We start from the raw sequence: 21,804 nt of genomic DNA, 5'->3' as shown, positions 1-21,804 counted from the left end.
AGTACTGTTGTTAAAAAGTTTAAAAAACAGCAAATTACTCGTAAACCTGAAGACAGCTGAAGGAAGAAAATAAAGAGCAGAAATAAAACAGAAAACATACACAACAGAAACAAGTAGGTTCTTCAAAAAGACTAATGAATACTTAAAAAGGCAGATCATGGAACAATAAAAGAACATATAACTGCCCTGGCTGGTGTGGCTCAATGGATTGAGTGCTGGTCTGTGAAACAAAGGGTCACTGGTTCAATTCCTAGTTAAGGCACATGCCTGGGTTGCAGGCCAGGTTCCCAGTAGAAGGCACGCAAGAGGCAAATGCACATTGATGTTTCCCTCCCTCTCTTTCTCCCTCCCTTCCCCTCTAAAAAATAAATAAATAAATCTTTAAAAAAAACAAAACATATAGCTAGTATCAAGAAAAATGGGGAGGAGGCATCACTACAGACCTCACATTATCCTGTACCCTAGCTGCTGGTTCCCTTCCCTTTCATTCTTGCCTTGTTCTTGCTTTTTTCCTTCTCACCTATAGTTCAAATCTTTCATTCATTTCGACTGGCAACTAGCCAGAGTACACTATATGTTATTAAAAGATAATCAGTCTACTACAGAAGCTGCATTCCCTCAAATCTGCCCACCTGTTTATGACCTAAATTATGAAAGAAAATGTACTTCTGCAAGTTCTGTAACCTTGAACCATGGAAAAGCTGCACAACCTGCTTCTGTAACTTGGGAATCTCATCAGGATGAGTGAGTGAATGCCAGATGTTCCGAGAGTCATACCTTGTTTGGCCTCATTTAACTTTCCCAAAAATGTTCTTGCAGTTCCTCTTCTGGCAAAAGCTTTAGAATACGAGCCATCTAATAAAATAGCTTGTGTGCAGTCATTTTCAGCCTCTTCATATCTATTAAACATGATATAATTACCAACTGAAAAAACACAGCCTACAGAAAAACTTCATACAGACTGAGTTTCTAATACAAAAAGCATGCATTTAATTATAATTACCAACCCCCAACTCTGTGTTTGAGGGGGGAAAGTGATTGTAAAATTTTATATTGTCACCAAATCTTGGAAGCATCTGGTAAGGAGGGGAAAGGTACCAGATTAAAGGAAAGTCCGAAAAGGATGGGATTAGGATGGTAAAATATGAGCAGAAGAGACAAAAGAATAGCACTGCTGGCAGTCTACCTCCCCTCCAGCCCTCAATATGCACACGCTCTATGTTAACAATGATAACCGACATTAATTTCTAATAAAACGTCATTAATATTTACCTGTAGTACACATCATCTAAGGAAAAACAACCCACACAAAACATTATGTGTCAGAGTATAACATCTGACGCTTTATCCATAAATTCTACTCAGCCATGCAACCCATCAACTCGGTCTGACTAGGTACTGCTCTATAACAGGCAGCTAAGAAGAGCTAAAACACAAAAACTTGAGACCCTCTTATACATTAAAATGACATTAATGAATTATTGTAAATTTATTTGGCATGATAACAGTACTGTGGTTATGTATGAATTATCCTTTAGGGATGAAATGTCATAATGTTTGCAACTATTTACAATAATTCAGGGTGGGGGAAAGCTGAAATAAGTATGACAAAAGAAGGCATAGCTTTATGAAACTACATGATTTGGTACATAAAGTTTGAAAACTTTCATAATAAAAATATTTTTTAAACAATCTCTTATGATTACATTCTCCCCAAGGCCTAAGTGAATACTATTCTACCCTCAAAACAAGACCTCATATGAATAAAACCAGATCTTCTAGTAACTTAGACATCTCTGAATTCTTTAATTCACTTCTCAACAAGAAAGCAAGGTCTGTGTGTCCATGCCTGTATCAACACATTTTCTACCCTACAGCCTGACCATTCTTCCATTCATGACACCTGCATAGCCCCCACACTTTCCAGGGTAAACAAGCTCCTTTGCAGAACACAAAGCCAGGGGCCTGTCTGACTCTCCAGCCTGATCCTTGCCATTATCCCCTGTGTGACAGCTGCAATATGTACAGACCACTTGCCCTTTCCAGGAGTGACCATGAAATTTCCCACTCCTAAGCTTCTGAACCTCCACTGGGTCACTCAATGCGTTTTTTCACCTCACTGCCCCTTTAGATCAGTTCAGTTCAAACTCCTGTTTGGAAAGTTGCCCCTTTTCATATTCCTCCTCTAGTCTATAATGCCTGACAACAGTCACCATGTGGAACAGAAAATCCACCTTTGCATTAAGTGTGAATCTAAAAGATACACTAGAAAAAAAATACAAAAGGAGTCATATTTAACTTAAAATATACCATTAACTTGCTATAATATACTAATGTGATCATCAACTAAAACAGTAAAATAAATCAGAGCTCTTATATATATAAATGCAGATATATGCAGTAATTGTGGGGGAGATAAAGGTGGAACAGGGTATTGTGGGGATAAACAGTAATGGAAAACACTACAAAAAATGAACTATTAAAAATAAATACATAAGTAAATAAATAAAGTATCATCTCTCACTTATTAGAAGGTATTATTCTTGGCATGAGTCAAACCTAAGAATCCAGGTCTTACAATTTTTAAATCATGCACAATTTGTAAATAGCAAAAATACAACATTTTCATAAGCTAGAAACACATACAATGATCTTTGATCAAAAAAATGTATCTCTAGTTATGTCTGTTAGTTTCAATGAGGTTAAACATACAACCAAAATTTACTTCTACAACAGGGGTTCCTAACATGAGGCCCTTTAAGAGATCTGACAACTTGGGTGAGATAAATATTACATCCTTATTTTCACTAACTTTTAAATAAAATTTTGCTTTTCTTTCAATTATAACTATAGTAACAAACCACATTAGTAAAAGCAGATTATCTCAAAATACTGCTTTTCAGAATTACAGTAGCAGCTTAACCTTCTAGCTGTTTGAATGTGATGGTACCATCCCTGTTTCAGATGCTCCTACAACGTAGCTAGCTAACAGCTGGGCAACTCTATCCCTAGCAGGTGATCAAATGCCAGAGTGAAGTCACATGTTATCACACTAGTAACATAATCATTGATGTTCCTCTCTGAGTATTTCTTATCTATACTTATTGGTTAATCAATATGTAGAAGGTGTGTCAAAGATCACCCAATTCTAATGTCATTATTCAAGCCTTCATATTACTGTCTTTAAAATATTTTTAACTTTAACTTGCCTATATATTAAATGTACTCTCTCATTATGTAGTGCTTTTTAAAAAGTATACATACCACTGTATGTATTTTATACACTGCAAATTTTATATGTACATCGCAAATATTAGCATGTTTAAAACTTTATTTCAAAATAATTGGTTTCCTTTATAATCCTAAATGTGTAATTAAACATTTAAAACTTATTCTGAGAAAGGTTCGTAATGTAGCCAAAGGGGTCCACGGCACAAAGAAGTTTAAAATGCCTATTTATAATACTTATAGCCTTAAAAAAATTCTGTCACTAGTGTGTGAAGTATTATTACGAAAGATACAAAGAAATGTAAGACAGTTTCTGCCATCAGATATTATCTTGCTGAATGCCCAACCTGGAACCTCTGAGTGTATCCAGAAACAGCTGGTGACTATCACAGGACCAAGTTTTAGCTGCATATATAATCAACTAGTCGTTTCCATGACAGCAATTCCCTTTTGCATTGTGTGTGTGTATACAAAAAAACACTTCCAGATGAGACTTTGCCCAAAGGATTATAAGGTTAAAAATATTTTCAAATCACTAATTCAGAATAACATGCATAAAGAAATTTAAAAAGCATTAAACTGTGTAATGCCAGACTATTAAAGTGGAAATCATTTACAAGAGTAAATTTACTTTATACGTACTATGACACACACACACTGCCTTTCTCTCTCTCCCCCTCTCATTTTAACTTTAATGCTTAAGAGTAAATACATTTTAATTTATTTATCCAATATGCCAATTTATGGTAAATTTCATTTTCATCCTGAAAAGCATTAAATGTAACCAATACTTACTTCTGAATCTTCAGATAGGCCATTGCTCTGTTAGCTGGAAGAAGGGCATTAGTGCCATCTGCTGCTATTCCTCGAGTATAGCATTCAATTGCTCTTTCATATTTTCCCTCTTTGAAAAATCCATTCCCCTATCATTTTGGATAAAAGTATGGAAAAGGATGAAAACATACCCCAAAAATTAGTTGAATTCAAATCTTAAGAAACACTGCCCTGGCTGGTGTAGCTCAGTGGATTGAGCACAGGCTGCGAACCAAAGCATCGCAGGTTCGATTTCCAGTCAGGGCACATGCCTGGGTTGTAGGCCATGGCCCCCAGCAACCGCACATTGATGTTTCTCTCTCTCTCTCTCTCTTTCTCCCTCCCTTCCCTCTCTAAAAATAAATAAATAAAATCTTAAAAAAAACTGCATTGAAATATGTATACTAGATTTTATTGTAACATTTATTTATAATCAAAGTCAGGTAAATCACAATCAATAATCATTCCATAACTATTTACTAGGGTCCTCTGTGGGTCCTTGAAAGCTATAAATATATAAATCTCAACTCAGGATTTCTACTGGATTTTTTTATCAGAAATAGTTTAGTATGAACTAATAAAAAAAAGAATTATAAATAAGAATGAATGATAATTTATTTCTGTTAAATTTATAACCACATGTAAATATATGTTAAAATGCTCATAAGTAATTTGTTCCCCCAAATTAAATGCTTTTTTAAAAATTATGTATTAAGTCATCAATTACTCAAATTTTGAATTAATAGTTTAATTCAAAAGTTTTATTATACTTACTTTTAGTTCCTACTGAAAAATAATTTTAGTATAATAGGAGAGAAAAGAGAAACTTAACTAATATATAAGAAACTAAGAGTAAACTCAGCAAAAGATATACATGTTGGAACTCTGGATTACCAGATCTTTCTCTGAAATGGCCTGCTGCTTATTCTGCTGCTCTTCAACTTGCTTCTTCTCTCCTTCGGTTGACTTAATCACCATGTCGGCTTCCTGTGGTTGCGAGTTTTCTTTGGATGGTAAAGCCTAGGAGACAGAGCAGCTAAACTGAAACAAGTAATGCAAGATGCATATATATTTGACTCTAAAACACTAGACCACTAAAGCATATTAGAATTTCTGTCACATTTCTCAAAATAACATTTTTACTAATTCAAAGTCTTTCTACTTATTAAAAAAAGATAATAACTTTAATGTGCATCTTATTGCAATTAAAATAAGTAGTATCCACTGAATGTAGGTATTCACTTATTTATTCAACAAGTATTTATTGAATTTCTACAAACAAGGTACTGTTCTAAGAACTATTTTCAAAACTAAAATAGGTAATTAGAACTACATCACCAAATTTCTCAAATTTAATTTTCATAGCCATTATTTAATCTAGGACAAAATACAAAAATATACAATACAGTTCACAATTATAAACAAATTGATATATTTACCAACAGATTTTATGTGCAATAAATAATGGCAATATTTAAAAGCAGATTTTTCCCAATCATCATCACTTTTTTCTCAGTTTCAACATATGGTAAAATAATTATAACCAATTCAATGGCAAAGTGAAAGGAATGTAACTGTTCAGTATCATCTGACAACAAACTTTACATTTAAGTAATAACTATTTTCTTACTGTTAAAAAAATAGTAAGATTTTTGCTATGATATAAATTACAAAGATGCAACTTAAAAATTACAAAATCAAAGAAATGTGCAAAAGTTGAGTACAGAAATCAAAACACATGCCAAAACAAACAAACAAAAAATCAGATAATGAAAAACAGTTCTGTCTACCTGTGAAAAAATAAAGCAACAGTAGTTCTAAAGATCTCAAACAACTTTCTAAAATGATTATTAATTAAGGTTCTTTAGATATCATTATACTACACCTTGTTTGCAAATTTGGTGAAACTCTATAGTATAAAGAAGTAAAATTAGAAAAATGTCCATATTAAATAATCTATAGTACAGCCTGGCTAGTATGGCTTAGTGGACTGAGCGCAGGCCTGTGAACCAAAGGGTCGCCAGTTTCATTCCCAGTCCGGGCTCATGCCTGGGATGCAGGGCAGGTTCCCAGTTGGGAGGATGTGAGAGGCAACCAGACATTGATGTTTCTCCCCCACTATTTCTCCCTCCCTTCCCCTCTCTCTAAAAATAAATAAGTGAAATCTTAAAAATAATCTACAGTACAAAATCTATGCTAAAATCCTTACTTCATAAAAAAAGGCAATAAGTAATATAGTTAATTGAAATAACTGGTTTACCTGATTAATTTTCCTGAGTTCATTTGTTGCTTCAAAGTTATTTGGTTCCAGTTCTAACACTTTTTCATAATCTGAGTAAAACAGAAGATAAAGAATATTTGAAAGATACATATATAAAAACAATAATCATTTGCTGCTACATGTGACAAACAGGCAACTGTCCCACAGCAAAATTGAAAGGAATGAAGAAATACTAACATTAGGCTACTGGGCTCTCCCTGTTCTCCCCCAAGACAGACAAAATCCTACTGGATCGCCTTCTCCCACCAGCCCCAGTAAGGATGCTTGCTGTCATAAGTCATTATAAAACCAAACGCAACAGACTCTTTTAGATACCAACTTTACTCAGACTATAATTTACATTACACAAACCAATTTTATGGAGTAATATGATGCAAACGTGTTAAGAGCTTTGCATGCATTATCTCTAGCCTCACAAGAGCCAACAAGATGTTTTCATCCCTATTTACAGATGACGAACTGAAAATAAGAGAAGATATATAACCTTCCCCTGGTCACACAGCTAGTACATGGTGGAATGAGAATCTGAACCAAAGTCTACTTGGCGGTATATAATGCATTCTTTCCCAAAATATCAAGATAACTTTTAAATTATAAAAATGAACTTTATACAAATACAGAAAGCTCTCTGAAAGTATTAACTGTGATTATCCAATATTCTTTGTATAATATCTTTTAAATTAAACCGTTAAAGAAGTTTTTTAGATACTGATGACCTGGAAAATATTAATACCTTTTTTGGCATCCTCTAATTTTTGCAAAGCAAATCGAGCAGCACCTCGTCTTGCATAAGCCTTTGTATAACTTCTATTCAAGGCAACTGCTAAATTACAATCAGACTCAGCAACAGCAAACCTGTAATTTAAAAAATTAAAGTTAATAAAAATAATTTGTTAAACTAAAACTTCAAAATTTCTTTCTGAAATCCCCAAAAAGGCAATTAATTTTCCAGTGAAAGGGATGTTTCCCACCTCCTTTTACTTAATAAGCCTATTAAAAGCAGTAATTTTTTATGGTAAACCATTAAGTAGCAATACCTTTAAAACAAAAAATAAGAATGTCCACTATCACTGTTTTTTTCTCAGTATTCTACTATAAACCCTAGTAATACTGTCCCATAAGAAAGAAAGACAGCTAAAAGGACTGGAAAGCAACAAAACTGACATTCTCAGATGATATGATGGTTTCCCTAAAAACTCAAAACAATGTAGAGACATTGTTACAAATGACAAAGTTTGGCAAGCTGGCTACTTTACTACAGATCAGCAACAAAAAACAAATCTAACAAAAGATGTAGAAGTCCCACATGCAGAAAACTGTAAAACTGTCTTTAAAAATATTATAGAAGACTCAAGTGGAGATATTTCACATTAACCTATAAGGTACAGAAGCATAACAATATAATTCTCTCCAAACTAATCTACAAATCCAAAGCAATTATAATCAAAATCCAAACAGAATTTTTCAAGGAATTTGATAAGATGATTCTAAAATTTATACTAATAAACAAAAGTTCAAGAACACCCAAGACATTCCTGAAGAATGAGGTAGGGTAACATGCCCTACACCATATACAAGACTTATAACTATGATGCTATAGTAGTTAAAGACAGTGTAGAATGGGTATAGCAATAGGCAACAGAGAGACGTGAAGAACAGGGAAAGAGATGAAAAAGAGGCCTATGCAAACTTGACATGTGACATGGTGGCACTGTAGATCCACAAGGAAAGCATGGACAGTCAGTAACTAGGAGTAGAACAATTGGGATGCTCTATGAAAAGATAAGAAATTGGAATTCTACCTTTAGCATACATAAAAAGTAAAACATATGCTATACTTAGCATATGTGAAAAGTAAAACAAAAACTTTTAGGATATAGGAGACTATTATGACCCCAGGAAAGGAAACTACTTTTAACAAATTGTATTTTAAAAAGTGCTAACATTTTTTCTAAAAATTAACAAAATTATGAATTTCTGTTTATCAAGATTCCATAAAGAAAGGAAAGAAGATAAGCTACAAATTAGGAAATGATTATTATAAACAAACACTCAAGAATTAGTATCCAGAATACAGAACTCTTCAACATTAATCGTAAAACAACCTAACAAAAAAGGGGCTAAAAGACAAAACAAGCATTTTACAGAAAATATAAGTAGTGAATAAACATATAAGATGATCAGTCTCCTTAGAAACTGGGGAAATGCAAATTAAGACCACAGTGAATTACCATTTTATAATCCCTTGACTGGAAATAATCAAGAAGCCCTATTATATCAGCACTAGTAAAGATAGAGAATAGGAACTGGGGTGGCGAATACACAATACAATATGCAAACATATTACAGAACTGTATACCTGAAGCCTATGTAATTTTATTAATCAATGTCACCCCAATAGATTCAATTAAAAATTTTTTTAAAAAACCATACAGAACAGGTATTCTTACATACCACTAATAGGAAATGTAAATTTGTACAACTGCCTTTGTAACAATTGGTCGTCACCATTTAAAGCTGAACACATGTGCACCCTACACCCAGCACCAAGAAACACGTACAAAAGTGTTCATGGGTTCATAGTATTACTGTTTATAAATAAGGAAGGAAAGGAAGGAGAGGAAGAAAGAAAGAAATCAACAATCCAGCAACAGGAGAATGGATACATAATGGTATATTCCTAAAAAGAAACCATATCTAACAGGGAAAAAGAGAGGTCTACAGCTATATGCAAAACATGACAAATCTGAGAAATTTAATATTCAGAGAAATTTAAGATTACATTCAGTGTAATAATCTTTTACAGTTCAAAAATAAGCAAAGTATATAATACCTTAGGCAGGGATACGTAGATAATAAACTTCTTAATCAAAAGAATAATATACAATTCAAATAGTGGTTAACTGAGAGGGGGAATGGTCAGGATATGTAAAAGGCTTATCAAGGTGGCCTCAAAAATAATAACATCCTGGTTCTTAAAAGTATATGATGGCTTCATATGGAATTATTTAAAATTATTCTTCACTTACTATACATACTATAGATATCAAATACTATAAAATGTAAATATCCACCTAATTTATCAGGATATTAATAGCATAAATTTCAAAGATCTAAAAATATGCTATTTAAAACAGTAAAAATTCAGACACCAATATAATTCATACTTCCCAATGATAATTAAAACAGTAAGAATGTCTTCCTTGATTTGTCATTTTAAAAATTCTTATGATAGGTCAGTTCCCTGCCTATAATAAGACCATGACACATTTATGTTTTTCAACAGTAAGAATGTATTTAAACAGTCAGTATGACTTAGAGATAAATGTTGGAACATATTTTATGTTTACCATAATGAAAGTTCTCTAGGGTAAAAAGTAGATAAATCATTTTTCAAAATAATGGAGGAAACTGATTCCTAAAAATGTTTAACCAAATTCTTTTTTATTTTGTGAATTATTTGATTGTTGGAGGAGGAACACATCAGTAAAATGAGTTATGGGGATATTGTTTGAGCATCTGACTTTTAAAATGGCTTAAATAAAATAGCTCAATAATAGGAAATGAACTATAAGAATTTACAGCTGAAAAGAAATGTACTTTTTCAACTTTCCCACACATTTTATCATGAAAAATTATTTAAAATGCCAGTCTCCATATACATAAAATAGGCACAGTTTACAGATATTCCTTACTTTTTCATTCTAAAGTATGCTGATGCTCTGTTTGTTGGCAACACAGGGTTATATGGATCGGCATCCATGCCTTTGGTGTAGCACTCAATTGCTTCATCATATTTTCCTTGTTTGAAGTACTTATTGCCCTGAAAAAGCATACAAGTCAGATATATACTGGCACAGAATTATACAGCCAATTTTTTTTTAATATTATCCATGTGTTTATATAACTCATTAGCTGTGTGATCAAGACTAACAGGAATAGAAGAAGGCGAAGCAAATGGTCTTTTTTACAAGTGTTGAAATTCACTATACAGTCATAGCATGAGCACAATCCGAGAGTCCTGGCAGAAAAATGAGTAAAATATTTACATTATATACTTTTTATTGACAATAATAACCCAAAGAAATGTAACCATAAAAAAGTATTGAGATTAAGTTTAACGTGAAAAGAGTGCCACATTTTTTTTAAAACAATATATCTAGTTTTATAATTATGAGGCACTCCTCAGGGAGATGAACATTCCAAAAAGTAACCACAGATGGACTGAGATATGGAGGAGTGGATGTAATATTCATGTCAAGAGTCATATGCTGATTTTAGGTTACTCCCGCCTACTACTAAAACCCTGGAACGACCCTCTGTACAGTCCCAGCACTTTACATGAAAGAATCCATTTAATATTCACAATAACCCACTGAGGTTTATTAATAATATTAATCCTATTTCACAGCTGAGAAAACTCAGTACACACAATTTAAAGAACGTGTGACAGGATTTGAATCCAGGTAATCTAGTTTCAGAACATACACTCCTAACCACTAAGCATGTGCCTCCCGAGAGGGATACAGCCAATAAACAATTAGAAGATGAACATCCCTAAACTATGCTAAAGAAATCTTGGAATCCACATGATTTTCTATATATCCTTCCCATCTGAAGGAACCTAAAGCTAACTATTAAAGAGTACCTTTTCTTTTAGAGCAAGGGCCTTTTGTGAATCTACATGAATTCCATCTTCTTCTGACTCTGATTCTTGAGACAGAGAATCATGGGTAGTCTCTTCTTTGTCAAGTTCATCAAGAATACTTTCCTGAAATCATAAGTAAAACAGTGCTCATAAGTACATGAACATATAAAAAAAAGACCTACAAAAAAAGGACACTCAACAGAACTTAAATTGTTATGCTCTAAAGACTGAAAGGCCTACAAAAGCAACCCAAATAATCTCTCACTGTTAAGTTACATATAGAGAAAATGGTACCTTGTTTAGAAAACCAAGATCCAACCCACTTAAAGAATCTGACTTTGAACTCATAAAGTAATCTAAATCAATATATTGAGTCTACAAACCACCCCTAAATCACAAACTATTAGCAGTGAGATATTATGATTTAATGTAAGCAAAGTTTGCAAGCAACCCCAAAGTAACGTAACAGCAACCAATAACAAAGAAATGTTTTTTTTCTAAAAATCTTTTTTCTTTCTTATTTTTAAAACAATAATTGCTTATAAAGCATCATTAACTCCTGATTCTCACAACCTATGAAGTAGGTATAATTACCCATGATCTTCAATTGAAGAAACTGAAACACAGAAACTGAAATATACTGTCTTGCATTACACTTCAAAATGTAGCTGCTCTACCAAAGAAAATATGTAATATGCTACTCTAGCAATTCCCAATTGCTTCTGACTCACACATTCCTTTCAAGGTAATAAATCGCTTCATGAACCCCAACAGATTTTTTAAATCATATCTTTATCATATATGATAAATAATTTTCAGTGATTTTTAAACCAGTAAGCATTAAAAAGTTCATTGAAGCTCATTTAAACAAAAATTTTAATTCTATAAACGAAATCCTCTTTGCATTTAACAAATAACATACTATTTAAAATAATTTACTTTAGAAAAAAATTGCTAATAAATTAAAAACAAAATGTAACCTATGCTTAGTTTCACTGAATGTTAAAAAATGGACTGAAATTCAGCTATCTGTTTTAGCATGAAAATTCTAAAACTATCACCAGCTTACCAACATTAAAGCCAAGACTGCCCAACCTGTCACGCTGACATGTGTAGAAAATCTATGACATCAGTGCACTAGAGCAGTGGCTGAGACCTAAACCAGAATGGAATGGTAAGCAAACACCTCTATCTTGTATAGATACACCAGATTGACAAGGTCAAGCAATGCAGCACAACCATGACGCACTGGCCACACAAAACTGGAGTTCAGTCAATACCTGCTGAATGAGTAAATGACTGTGTAGAAAACACCTCTCTAAAAAATCATCTGAGATGGTGCTTTTCAGGAAAAAGCATTATAAGATACTGACTTATGCAAAGAAAAAGGCTTTATAAGAAAGGGGTAAAGTTACAAAAAATGAAAGCAGACTATATAATACTAAGCAGAGAGTAACTCACATGTTCAGAAAGTATGATTTCCAACATCAATAAATTCAAGACCCAAAACCACATTTTTCTTACATCAGGACAATACTGAATTTACAGTATTTACAGATGGCAAACTACTTAAGTAATAGTGCCAGCACTCCTGAGTCAATTAGCCTTACTTGATTTTATTAAGAAAAATTCAACTAATTTGGAAAACCATTTGGCAGTATCCTCTAAAGCTAAATGTACATATAAACTATGCTCCAGCAAATTCTACCACAGATGCTTATATTAAAAGTCATGTACAAAAATGTTCACAGCAGGTTTACCATAATAGCTCAAAACTGGAAACCCAAATGCATACCAATAGAATGGATACACTAATTTTGATACATTCACAATGAAACTGTGATCAGCAATTAAAAAAATCCCACAATTACAGCCCTGGCTGGTGTAGGTCAGTGGATTGAGCACAGGACTGTGAACAAAAGCATTGCCAGTTCGATTCCCAGTCAGGGCACATGCTTGGGTTATACGCCATGTCCCCAGTAGGGGGGTGCAAGAGGCAACCACACATTGATGTTTCACTCCCCCCTCTTCCTCCCTCCCTTCCCCTTTCTCTAAAAATAAATAAGTAAAATCTTTAAAAACAAAACAACTGCTACTGACAATACAAATTAATCTCAGATGACAGCAGCAAAAGAAGCCAAACATAAAAGAATGTACACTGTATGATTCATTTTCATGAAGTTCCAAAACTGGCGAAACCGACCTATAGTATTAGAGATCACAATGGTGGCTACCCTTGGAGATAATCAATTGAAAAGAGAGGCTGGTGGGATGCTGGAAATGTTCTGTATCTTGATCTGGAAGGTGGTTTCTCACGTAAATACATGAGTAAAAATCAAGACAGCTATAAACTTAAGGTTTTTTGGACTTCATGTATATCTCAATAAAATTGCTTAACAGAAAAGTGCAAAGAATAATAAACATAAAAATGAAAATAGTGGTTACATTTAGGGGTAGAAAAGAACATGGGATAGGAAAGGAGCAAACTGGCAGCTTCAACAAGACTGGAAAAATTCTCTTTAAATTAGATGGTGGATTCCCATACAGGAGTGGGCAAAAGTAGGTTTACACTTGTAATACAAATAAATAATGCAATAATAAGCAATAGTACAAGAATAGACTGTTTTGAATATTCACAACTGTAAATCCACTTTTGCCCATCCCTATACACTAGACTTCTTGCTGAGTTGGGCTATTCTCAGTCTGGTAACTAAGACAGCACTTGTTTTTGTTGAGTGTAATGTAGGTGCCTTCATGGTTGCTACAGTGTGTAGAGTCGCCAAAAGAACTTCTTTCTGGTTTTAGACATGTAGGTGGGCAGCAAATTAATGTGCAATAATTTTTTAAGCCACCATTAGCTGACTCTTTACCAACAGCGATCTGACAGGTTTCTCTTCTGCCTTTCAACTTCTTGCCCAGCATCAGGTTTCTTTCCAGGGTCGGACAAAAGTAGGTTTGCAGTTGTGAGTAAGCAAAACAAATTTTATTCTTATATTATTACTTATTAATTATTGTATTGTTTTCCATATGAACTGTAAACCTACTTTTGCCCATCCCTGTGTTCATTTTATTGTTATGATTCAGAACATGTATCTCCATATGCTCTTTTGTATGAATCAAATATTACATAAACATGTTTAAAAGACTGAAAGGGAATGTACACTCCAAATCAACCTAACTAAATCACCCCTTAAGATGGGTCAGACTCAAGTCCCCTTTCACAGGTTCCCTGACTTGACAGTGGCTGCCTAGAGCCCTGGGTAGGGAGCTCCGATGCAGAATACCGGTTCTCCAGTTACACTGTGTGTCACGGTAGGAGATGGAAGGCACGCACTACACTTTGCTAAACCTGGTCTAGAAGGGTGAAGCCCACCTTCCTGACATCAAGACAGACCTGCTTTTACTCTCATAAGCCCCAGTCCTAAGTCTAGACACAAAGGCATTCTCTTTCGGCTACTATTCAACAGGTCCTTCAGTTTATATAAAAAAAAATACTGGTAGAGTTGTTCTTTTCTGAGTATTACTACCTTAAAATTCAGGGATTAGAGATGGTGGGGAGGAGGGGAGTAGGTGCAACTACAACTGTGTAACACAAGGGAGATCTCTGCTTCACTGCAATGGCGGTTACCCAAATCTACACATGTGATAAAATGGTCCACAAATACACATTCATTGCACCAATGTCCGTTTCACGGTTTTGATACTACACTATAGTTGAGATGTAACCATTGGGGAAAACTTGGTGAAGAATACACAGGACCTCTATGTGCTATTTTTGCAAAGAAAGAAAAGTAGGAAAAAAGAAAAGAATCCTGGCTGTCTTAGCCACTGTTCACTGAAAAAGAACTACAGGAGAAAAACTAATCTGGTTAAATGAAGAACTATATAATTAAATTTTTATTACACATAAAATGTTTACAAGAGAAAAAAGGAGTTGTAAGAACTTGATATTATTTTTCATTTAATTCATGACTCTCAACTAATGCCAAGAAAATTTTACTCAAATACTAAAAAGTACATAACTAACTTAACTTACCACATCAAGTTTTGCCCACGCCTCATAATCATAAGACTTTATCCTGTTTTTTGTGTTTTCATCTTTGGTTTTCTTAGATGACTCTTTCGCTTTACCTTTCTTCTTTTTCCTAAAATTCTTATTTCGAATAGGAGGTAAATTCTGGGGGGAAAAATATGTTTTGAGCACCACTCTATTAATTTTTTGTATAACTAGCAACATTTAAAATTCTCACTAAATTATTTCATGTAAGAAGTATTTTTAAATTTAATTTCCAAGTGCTTAAAAATACCAATTTACTACCTTCACTTATAATAATTTATACTTGAAAAGTTTGATTCATTATTTGACAAATGTTGAGCATTTAGTCACAAGAAAAGTTATTACCCAGAAATTTTAATTATATACTTAATTTACAATCCTAAATTCAAACTTCAAAAACTTACTGATCTTCAGCCTTAGTACAATGAATTGGCAATAGTACAATGGCAAACTAAACTGCTTCCACATCCTTACATAAAGCATGAAAAATGCAGTCTTTAGAAAAAGGTTGATTGAACCTAGGTACTTTCTACATTGTTATGGCAATAGTGTGTGTTAATGTCACTGAGTATATATTTATATATGATATATGAGATATATGTACACACCTACATATTTTATGATGCTGTTCACTTAAGAATTATCATATGGTCTTCCTTTCAGTAACCAACTATTCACTAAACCTTAAAATTGTCTTACTATAGTTAACACAATTATTGCAAATACTTTCAAAAGGAGAATTTTTTTAAATGTTAGCAGGAAGCAAATCACTTCAATTCCAGTACTTTCACAAACCATTTTAAAAGCTGCTTTATTTTAAAATAAATAGTTTTGCTGGATTCTGAAGTAAGAACTCAATTAGCAAATTTACACCCTGGCTGGTACAGCTCAGTGGACTGAGCATCAGCCTCCGAACCGAAAAGCCGTGGATTTGATTTCCAGTCAGGGCACGTACCTGGGTTGCTGGCCAGGTCCCCAGGTGGGGCGGGGGGCGGGGGGGTGCATGCTAAAGGCAACCTGTTGATGTTTCTCTCCTTCTCTTTCTTCCTCCTTCCCCTCTCTCTAAAACTAAATAAAATCTTTTAAAAAAATCTTTAGCCATTAAAAAAAGCAACTTACCTCTTCAGGGACACCATTCTGTCTTCTTAGTTCCATATCCTTTTGTTTAATATCTTCTTCCCAGTTTTCTAAATCCCTCATAAAGTCTTGCAATTCTTCTGCATTTTGTTTCACTTGCAGTTGTAATTCAATTGCTTTATTAGTTGATGTCATTACAGCCTGCAGAGTTTGAACCAACCAACCTCTAATAAGAAACTGAATTATTTACTTGGTTTATTTTTTGAAACCTAGCTAATCAATTACTTTTTACCTCTCGTATATGGTCAAGATGTATGGATAGAAGAGATGCTGAAGAAAATATCAGTATATTATTTTTTAAAATGGGTATTTGCTGAATAAACAAATAAAAAAAATTTTTTAAACTAGTTTAGGCATCTCCACAATGCAATATGAAAGAAAGGCAATGGGGAGAGAATCAATGAAACTGGCCAAGTAGTCCATGGTGGCAGACTGGCTGCTCATCTCTGGAGTTAATAAATCTATCCTAATTAATTCCTTTTTCTTTCAATATTTATTAAACTTGTTACATCATAGGTCCTGTATCAAGATTTAGGGATGCAAAAACAAGTAAGACAAAGTCCCTCGTCTAGTGAAGAAAACGAAACAATCAAATACTGAGTAACAAAATACTATGCTAGGCAGGGTTTCTCCGCCTTGGGACTACTGGCATAGTGGGCTGAATCATTCTTTACTGGAGGGAGACTGGCCTGTGTGTTGTCGATGGTTGGCAACATCCCTGGCCTCTACTGACTAGGTGATGGTATCAGCACCTCGCCTCCAGACTCTGACAACCAAAAATGTCTCCACTGTCCGATGTCCCCTGGGAGGCATAATAACCCCTGGGAGAAACACTGTGCTTAGAGATACAAGCAAATGCTATGAGAATGACCACAAAGGAGGGGCATAAATCAGAGGGTAGGGCGGTAGGTTCAAGAAAAGAATCCCCAGAGGAGCTGTAACTTTAGTGGAGTTTCAAAAGGGGCCAGTCAAGTGACTTAACATGAAGGGCTTGGCAGGCAGAGTGAGGGACTAGGAGGGACTCTTCCACGGAAGAGAAGGCTAACAAGGTGGAAATAAAACTGATCTTGAAATGCCAGAAAGCTATGTGAAAGTATTGAGGTAGTAAAATAAAAGGGACATGACTAACTAGATTGAGGAATTGTGGAGCACAGACTTAGTGTCAGATTTTCTTGTTAGGGAGCCTGGTTAGGTCAGTGGTGACATTTTGAGTCAGGAATCACAACTGTAAATGGGTAAGAGGTTTCAGGATTGGAGGACAAATGAAAAGACAGATATTTTAGTTTGGGATATGTTTTATTTGAGTGTTTATGGGACATCAAGAGGACATATCTTAGTAGGTAGTTACAGAGGGCTAGAGTTATAAACTTGGGTGTCACCAGCATAAAGGTGGAAGTTACAACCATGGGATGTGGACATGTTAAAATACTACGACTACTGGGGTGCAGTACGACTACAGACGGTTCTGGAGAACACTAATATTTAGGAAACAAGCCCAGAAAGAGACGTGGATATAGGAAAAACTGGGCAATAGCTTCCAGGGAGCTGGGAGGGAAACTTGGAGTTACAGAACAGCATTTTCAAGAGTTCAGGAAGGTGGGATAGGTTAGCAGTACCAAATGCCACGGAGGGTGTATGGGGGAAAGAAAATTTTAAAAATTAAATATGGTCTTTACATTTAGTCATGCAGAGATTATTGAATTTTAATGGGGTTTTTAAAAAGAATGGAAACAAAATGAGCTAAGTAAATGAGATTACTATATAAAGATTGACATCATTTTGTCTTTCATAATGTAAGATTGCTCATGCACCACATAAGCAGGTTTGGGTCAACAGACCACACATCCAACTGGGGTCCCATGAGATGATAACTGAGCTGAAAACTTTCTATCACTAGTGACGCTGTAGCCATTGTAATACATGCATTACTCAAGTGTCTGTGGCGATGCTGGTGTAAACAAACCGACCGCACTGACCATCATACAAAAATAGAGCACATACAATTATACAGTACATAGTACTTCATAGTAATAATAATAATAAAAGACTATGCTGCTAGTTTACGTAGTTACTACACTATACTTACTCTTTCTACTTATTAAAAAAAAGGCTGCTGTAAAACGGGATGCCGCGTTACACCAGCAGCCTCATACACCATCTCGTGTTTACCAAGACTCTTCACCCACCATTTTCTCTTGTGCGTCACTTAACCAAAGCTCTTCTGCACAGTAATGCGCCGCACAGGCCCGCAGCCCAGGGCCACTAAGCTTTAGCGTGTAGCCCAGGCGTGCAGTAGGCAGCACGAAGTTTGTGCAAGTGCCTCTGACTTCTGTACCACTACAAATCGCCTATCCGCGCGTTTGTCATAACTATTCCCAGAATAGTTATCTTCATCTTCATCGTTCAGTGGTGCAGGGCTGCTGGAGGGTCTGGGGCGCGACACGGTAAAAGAGGATATAAGAAAAAGGATAAGTGATGGGGCAAGGTTACCACAGGGTCAGAGGGGATTCCAAGCTCAAAGGAAGAGGGGAAAGGGCGAGTTGGATGGGAGAGAGAAGTGATTAGAAAAGGGATTCATTTAGGGGGAGGAAGAGATGACTGCAAACGCAGAGAGGTCTTCTGACCCCCAGCCTAGACTCAGAAACTCAAGTAAGAGTAAGCTCCTTTTGGGCAGTGTCCATGTTTGATCACGCAGGAACAATTCTTTAAAAGACTAGTACAATGCTTTGCTGCGGACTCAAAAATATGAATAAAAGTGCAGCAAGCCCCTAAGAGTATATGCAGGGGGTCAAAACCGTTCCCATTTCACCTATCACCTCTGCTACTCCCGCAGGCCCAACGACTCTCACGCAACCTGCGGTGGGGCTGACTGAGGTCCAGTCCAGCAACCAGAAACGTCCAGCGCTTTCGGGTAGCATCACTCTCACACCCAAAATCCAGGCAAGCACGGCACACCCACGCCCAAAGGGGGCGGGCCCCACCGCGGTCTTCTCTACGCGAGGAATCTGAGGGCCTGACCACCGCAAGCAGCCCGACGCCCGGAGCAGACGGGGTGCGCGACCCTCAGCAAAGGAGACTGCCCAGGCGCGGGCGCGCGGGGCGAACCCTGACCGGAACGCGCTCCCGGACGCCGCTACCCAGGACACCACCGCGGCAACCCAACGCCGCGCTCCCATCGCCCGCCCTCAGTCGCAACGCTTCACCCGGAACCCACGGCCGCGCCCCCTTCACCGGCCGGGCGACCCCAAAAGCTTCCTCGGCGATAACGGAAAAGTCGGCTTACCTCTCCACGCCGTTACGGCCCACACCTCCAGCCAGTCCAGCCCTCAGCGATTCGGGCGAGACCCCGCCTTCCTGCGCTTTCCCACAAGTCCCTGCGTGCCTCACCCCCGCCCCCCGGAGCATGCGCAGACAGTCAGATACGGCACGTCTTCCCTCGGTAGAACTAGGTTGAGGAATTGATAGGTGTCTTAAAGCGGAGTCTGACCAAACTTCTTAGGAGGTAATAACCCAAAACCTGCAGGGTCGTCCTCACTTGTTCCCAAGATAATAACACTTTAAGTATTTCCTTGAACTTCCCTCAAACGATTTAATCCCTGATATTTGCCTGGCTGTTGTCTAACGGTATGTCACGATCTTTCCGAGTATGATAAATTTATGAGAAAGTTACTGTTTCCCTGCCGCGAACAGACTATGTAAACTTGTAACTCTGGCAGTGTTACAGGGATTTTTTTCCCTTTAAGTGCTTATATTTGGTAAATCAGATCTTCAGTCCGCCGTCCGCCCCCCACACCTTTGCAAGTAAACTTTTTCCTTTTCTGTGTCTGTCTCTTTCTAGAACGCGTATGAGTATTAAGGTCTGTCTTTAGATGCGCCCTGGCTTACAAAGCAGAAAGAATATGAAGCTTGTAACATTTCTTGTTTCTGCTTCCAATGTGAGTGAGCTTTTTTCATTTTCATGACAACGCTAATTGTAAAACAGAAATAATTAATTCCACGAAAACAAATAGAAACAAGCAAAAACTTTCCATTTGAAACACCTCTGTGCTCTAAAACATTAGCCCAAAAATCCAGATCAGTGGCTCCCAAGCTTGACTGAACTTTGGAATTACCTAGAGAGCACGGAAAAAATTGATTTCTAGGTCCCATACCCAGAGATTCTGATTTAATTAGTGTAACCGGGCTCATGATTTTTTTAAAGCATAGAATATGGCTGTGCAGTTGAGACGAGGAGCCACTAATCCAGGTAATGGTCAATGGAAAGCCACCCTGGAGACCTCCCTTACAAGGTCACATATTTAGGTCACATTTTTCTCACTGTATAGTTATTTGGTATCTTTGTATTTTAAAGTCATAGTAGTTATTAAGTGTTATTAAACTATTCTGATGAAATTATTCTTTAGGTTTTTGTCTTAAAGGGATAGATAACTGACTTGCATTTTTTGTGTTTTAAAATTAATACTAAAAATTTTAAGTAGATATTGGTTTATAGATTTTCTTAAGAAAAGCAATTTTTTATTAATTCTTGCAGAGTCAATTGAGATGGAAGAGCAAAGAGCCAGCTGGCTCTACAGCTGGCTCTTTTTGGCTCTACAAAATTTCATTTTACTAGACCCTTGGGTAAATTCTTTTCTCTCTCAGTTTACAATAGTCAGACAGCTGCTTAGTGAGTACAGAATCAAAGTGAGAAGAGTTAGTCCAAAGGTCTTGGTGTCCATCATCACCCAATTCTGAGGTTCCCATTGTCATACAAAAAAAAAAAACAAAAAATCTATGCCTGTATTGGGACCCCCCTTCTCTCCAAAGGAGTGAGAGTTTTTAACTCTTGGCAGTCATGTGCTTATCTGAAAACTAATAATTCAATAAATAAGAAGAGAAGAGCAGATATTGAGGAGCAACCAGGAACCTCTATCCCAGGCCTTAATAAGTATCCTTTGAAAAATGAATGAATGAATCAATCAAACAATCAATCAATCAATCAGTCAGTCAAACTCCTAGAAATCCAGACTCACTATAACATGAGAAAAAGGCTTGAATTTTGTAGTCCTGATTTTGCTACTTACTGAGAATGTAATCTGTAAAGTAAGGCTTAATATAAACCTCAGTCGTTTAGATATAATTAAAATGGTGAAGATAAAAATAGCTGCAGGAGTGAGAAAATGTATGTGAAAGGCCTATTTAGCACAGCTTGGGACATGGTAAGAGCTTTAACAAACCTGCCCCTCCCACTGATAATACCACCTCAGGTTAGGCTCTGGCTAATTATTTGCCCCTGACAGCAGGCTTTATTAAGACGGACAGAGTGCTCTGAGTATTTCGAAATGTTTTCTTTCTCCTGCGTATGTCAGAAACCCCAGCACTGCTTTGTGCTTCAAATCTCTTCCCCAGTAAGCCTTGTATTCTCCTGTCTTTCCAATCTTGAGGGCAGTGTTTTGTCTGTGTCCTCCCTTCTCTTATAGATCCAAGAAAGGTTGTTGGTTTTTCAGTCTACTCAGTTGTCTACTTGTTTTTAGAATGGAGTGTCAACTTCCAAGCTCCTATGTGGGGAACTAGAAGCTGTAAATACACTCCTTCCATTCTTCACATTACAAGTACACCAGGAAGAATTCTCTCCCCATCTTGGTTAGAGAGAATTGGTGA

At 36.1% G+C, this 21,804-nt stretch overlaps 1 protein-coding gene across 1 annotated transcript in view; it reads right to left on the bottom strand.

The window, feature by feature from the left end:
- RPAP3 (RNA polymerase II associated protein 3) overlaps positions 1-19,521 on the bottom strand; it is a 30,790-nt gene extending 11,269 nt beyond the window's left edge. The window contains exons 1-10 of the mRNA XM_045830099.1: positions 19,448-19,521; positions 16,147-16,305; positions 15,007-15,147; positions 10,971-11,093; positions 10,018-10,145; positions 7,056-7,177; positions 6,302-6,372; positions 4,936-5,061; positions 4,024-4,151; positions 778-899 (exon numbers count right to left, since the gene is read on the bottom strand). Coding sequence (XP_045686055.1) covers positions 778-899; positions 4,024-4,151; positions 4,936-5,061; positions 6,302-6,372; positions 7,056-7,177; positions 10,018-10,145; positions 10,971-11,093; positions 15,007-15,147; positions 16,147-16,299 — 1,114 coding nt within the window. The 5' untranslated portion in view covers positions 16,300-16,305; positions 19,448-19,521. The remainder of the gene's footprint in view (positions 1-777; positions 900-4,023; positions 4,152-4,935; positions 5,062-6,301; positions 6,373-7,055; positions 7,178-10,017; positions 10,146-10,970; positions 11,094-15,006; positions 15,148-16,146; positions 16,306-19,447) is intronic.
- Between the last annotated feature and the right edge of the window lie 2,283 nt (positions 19,522-21,804).

Source organism: Phyllostomus hastatus, unplaced genomic scaffold (genome assembly GCF_019186645.2).
Source record: "Phyllostomus hastatus isolate PE091 unplaced genomic scaffold, TTU_PhHast_1.1 phas_scaffold_93, whole genome shotgun sequence".
Classification (NCBI taxonomy): Eukaryota; Metazoa; Chordata; class Mammalia; order Chiroptera; family Phyllostomidae; genus Phyllostomus; species Phyllostomus hastatus.
This window is presented reverse-complemented; position numbering and strand designations above follow the sequence as displayed.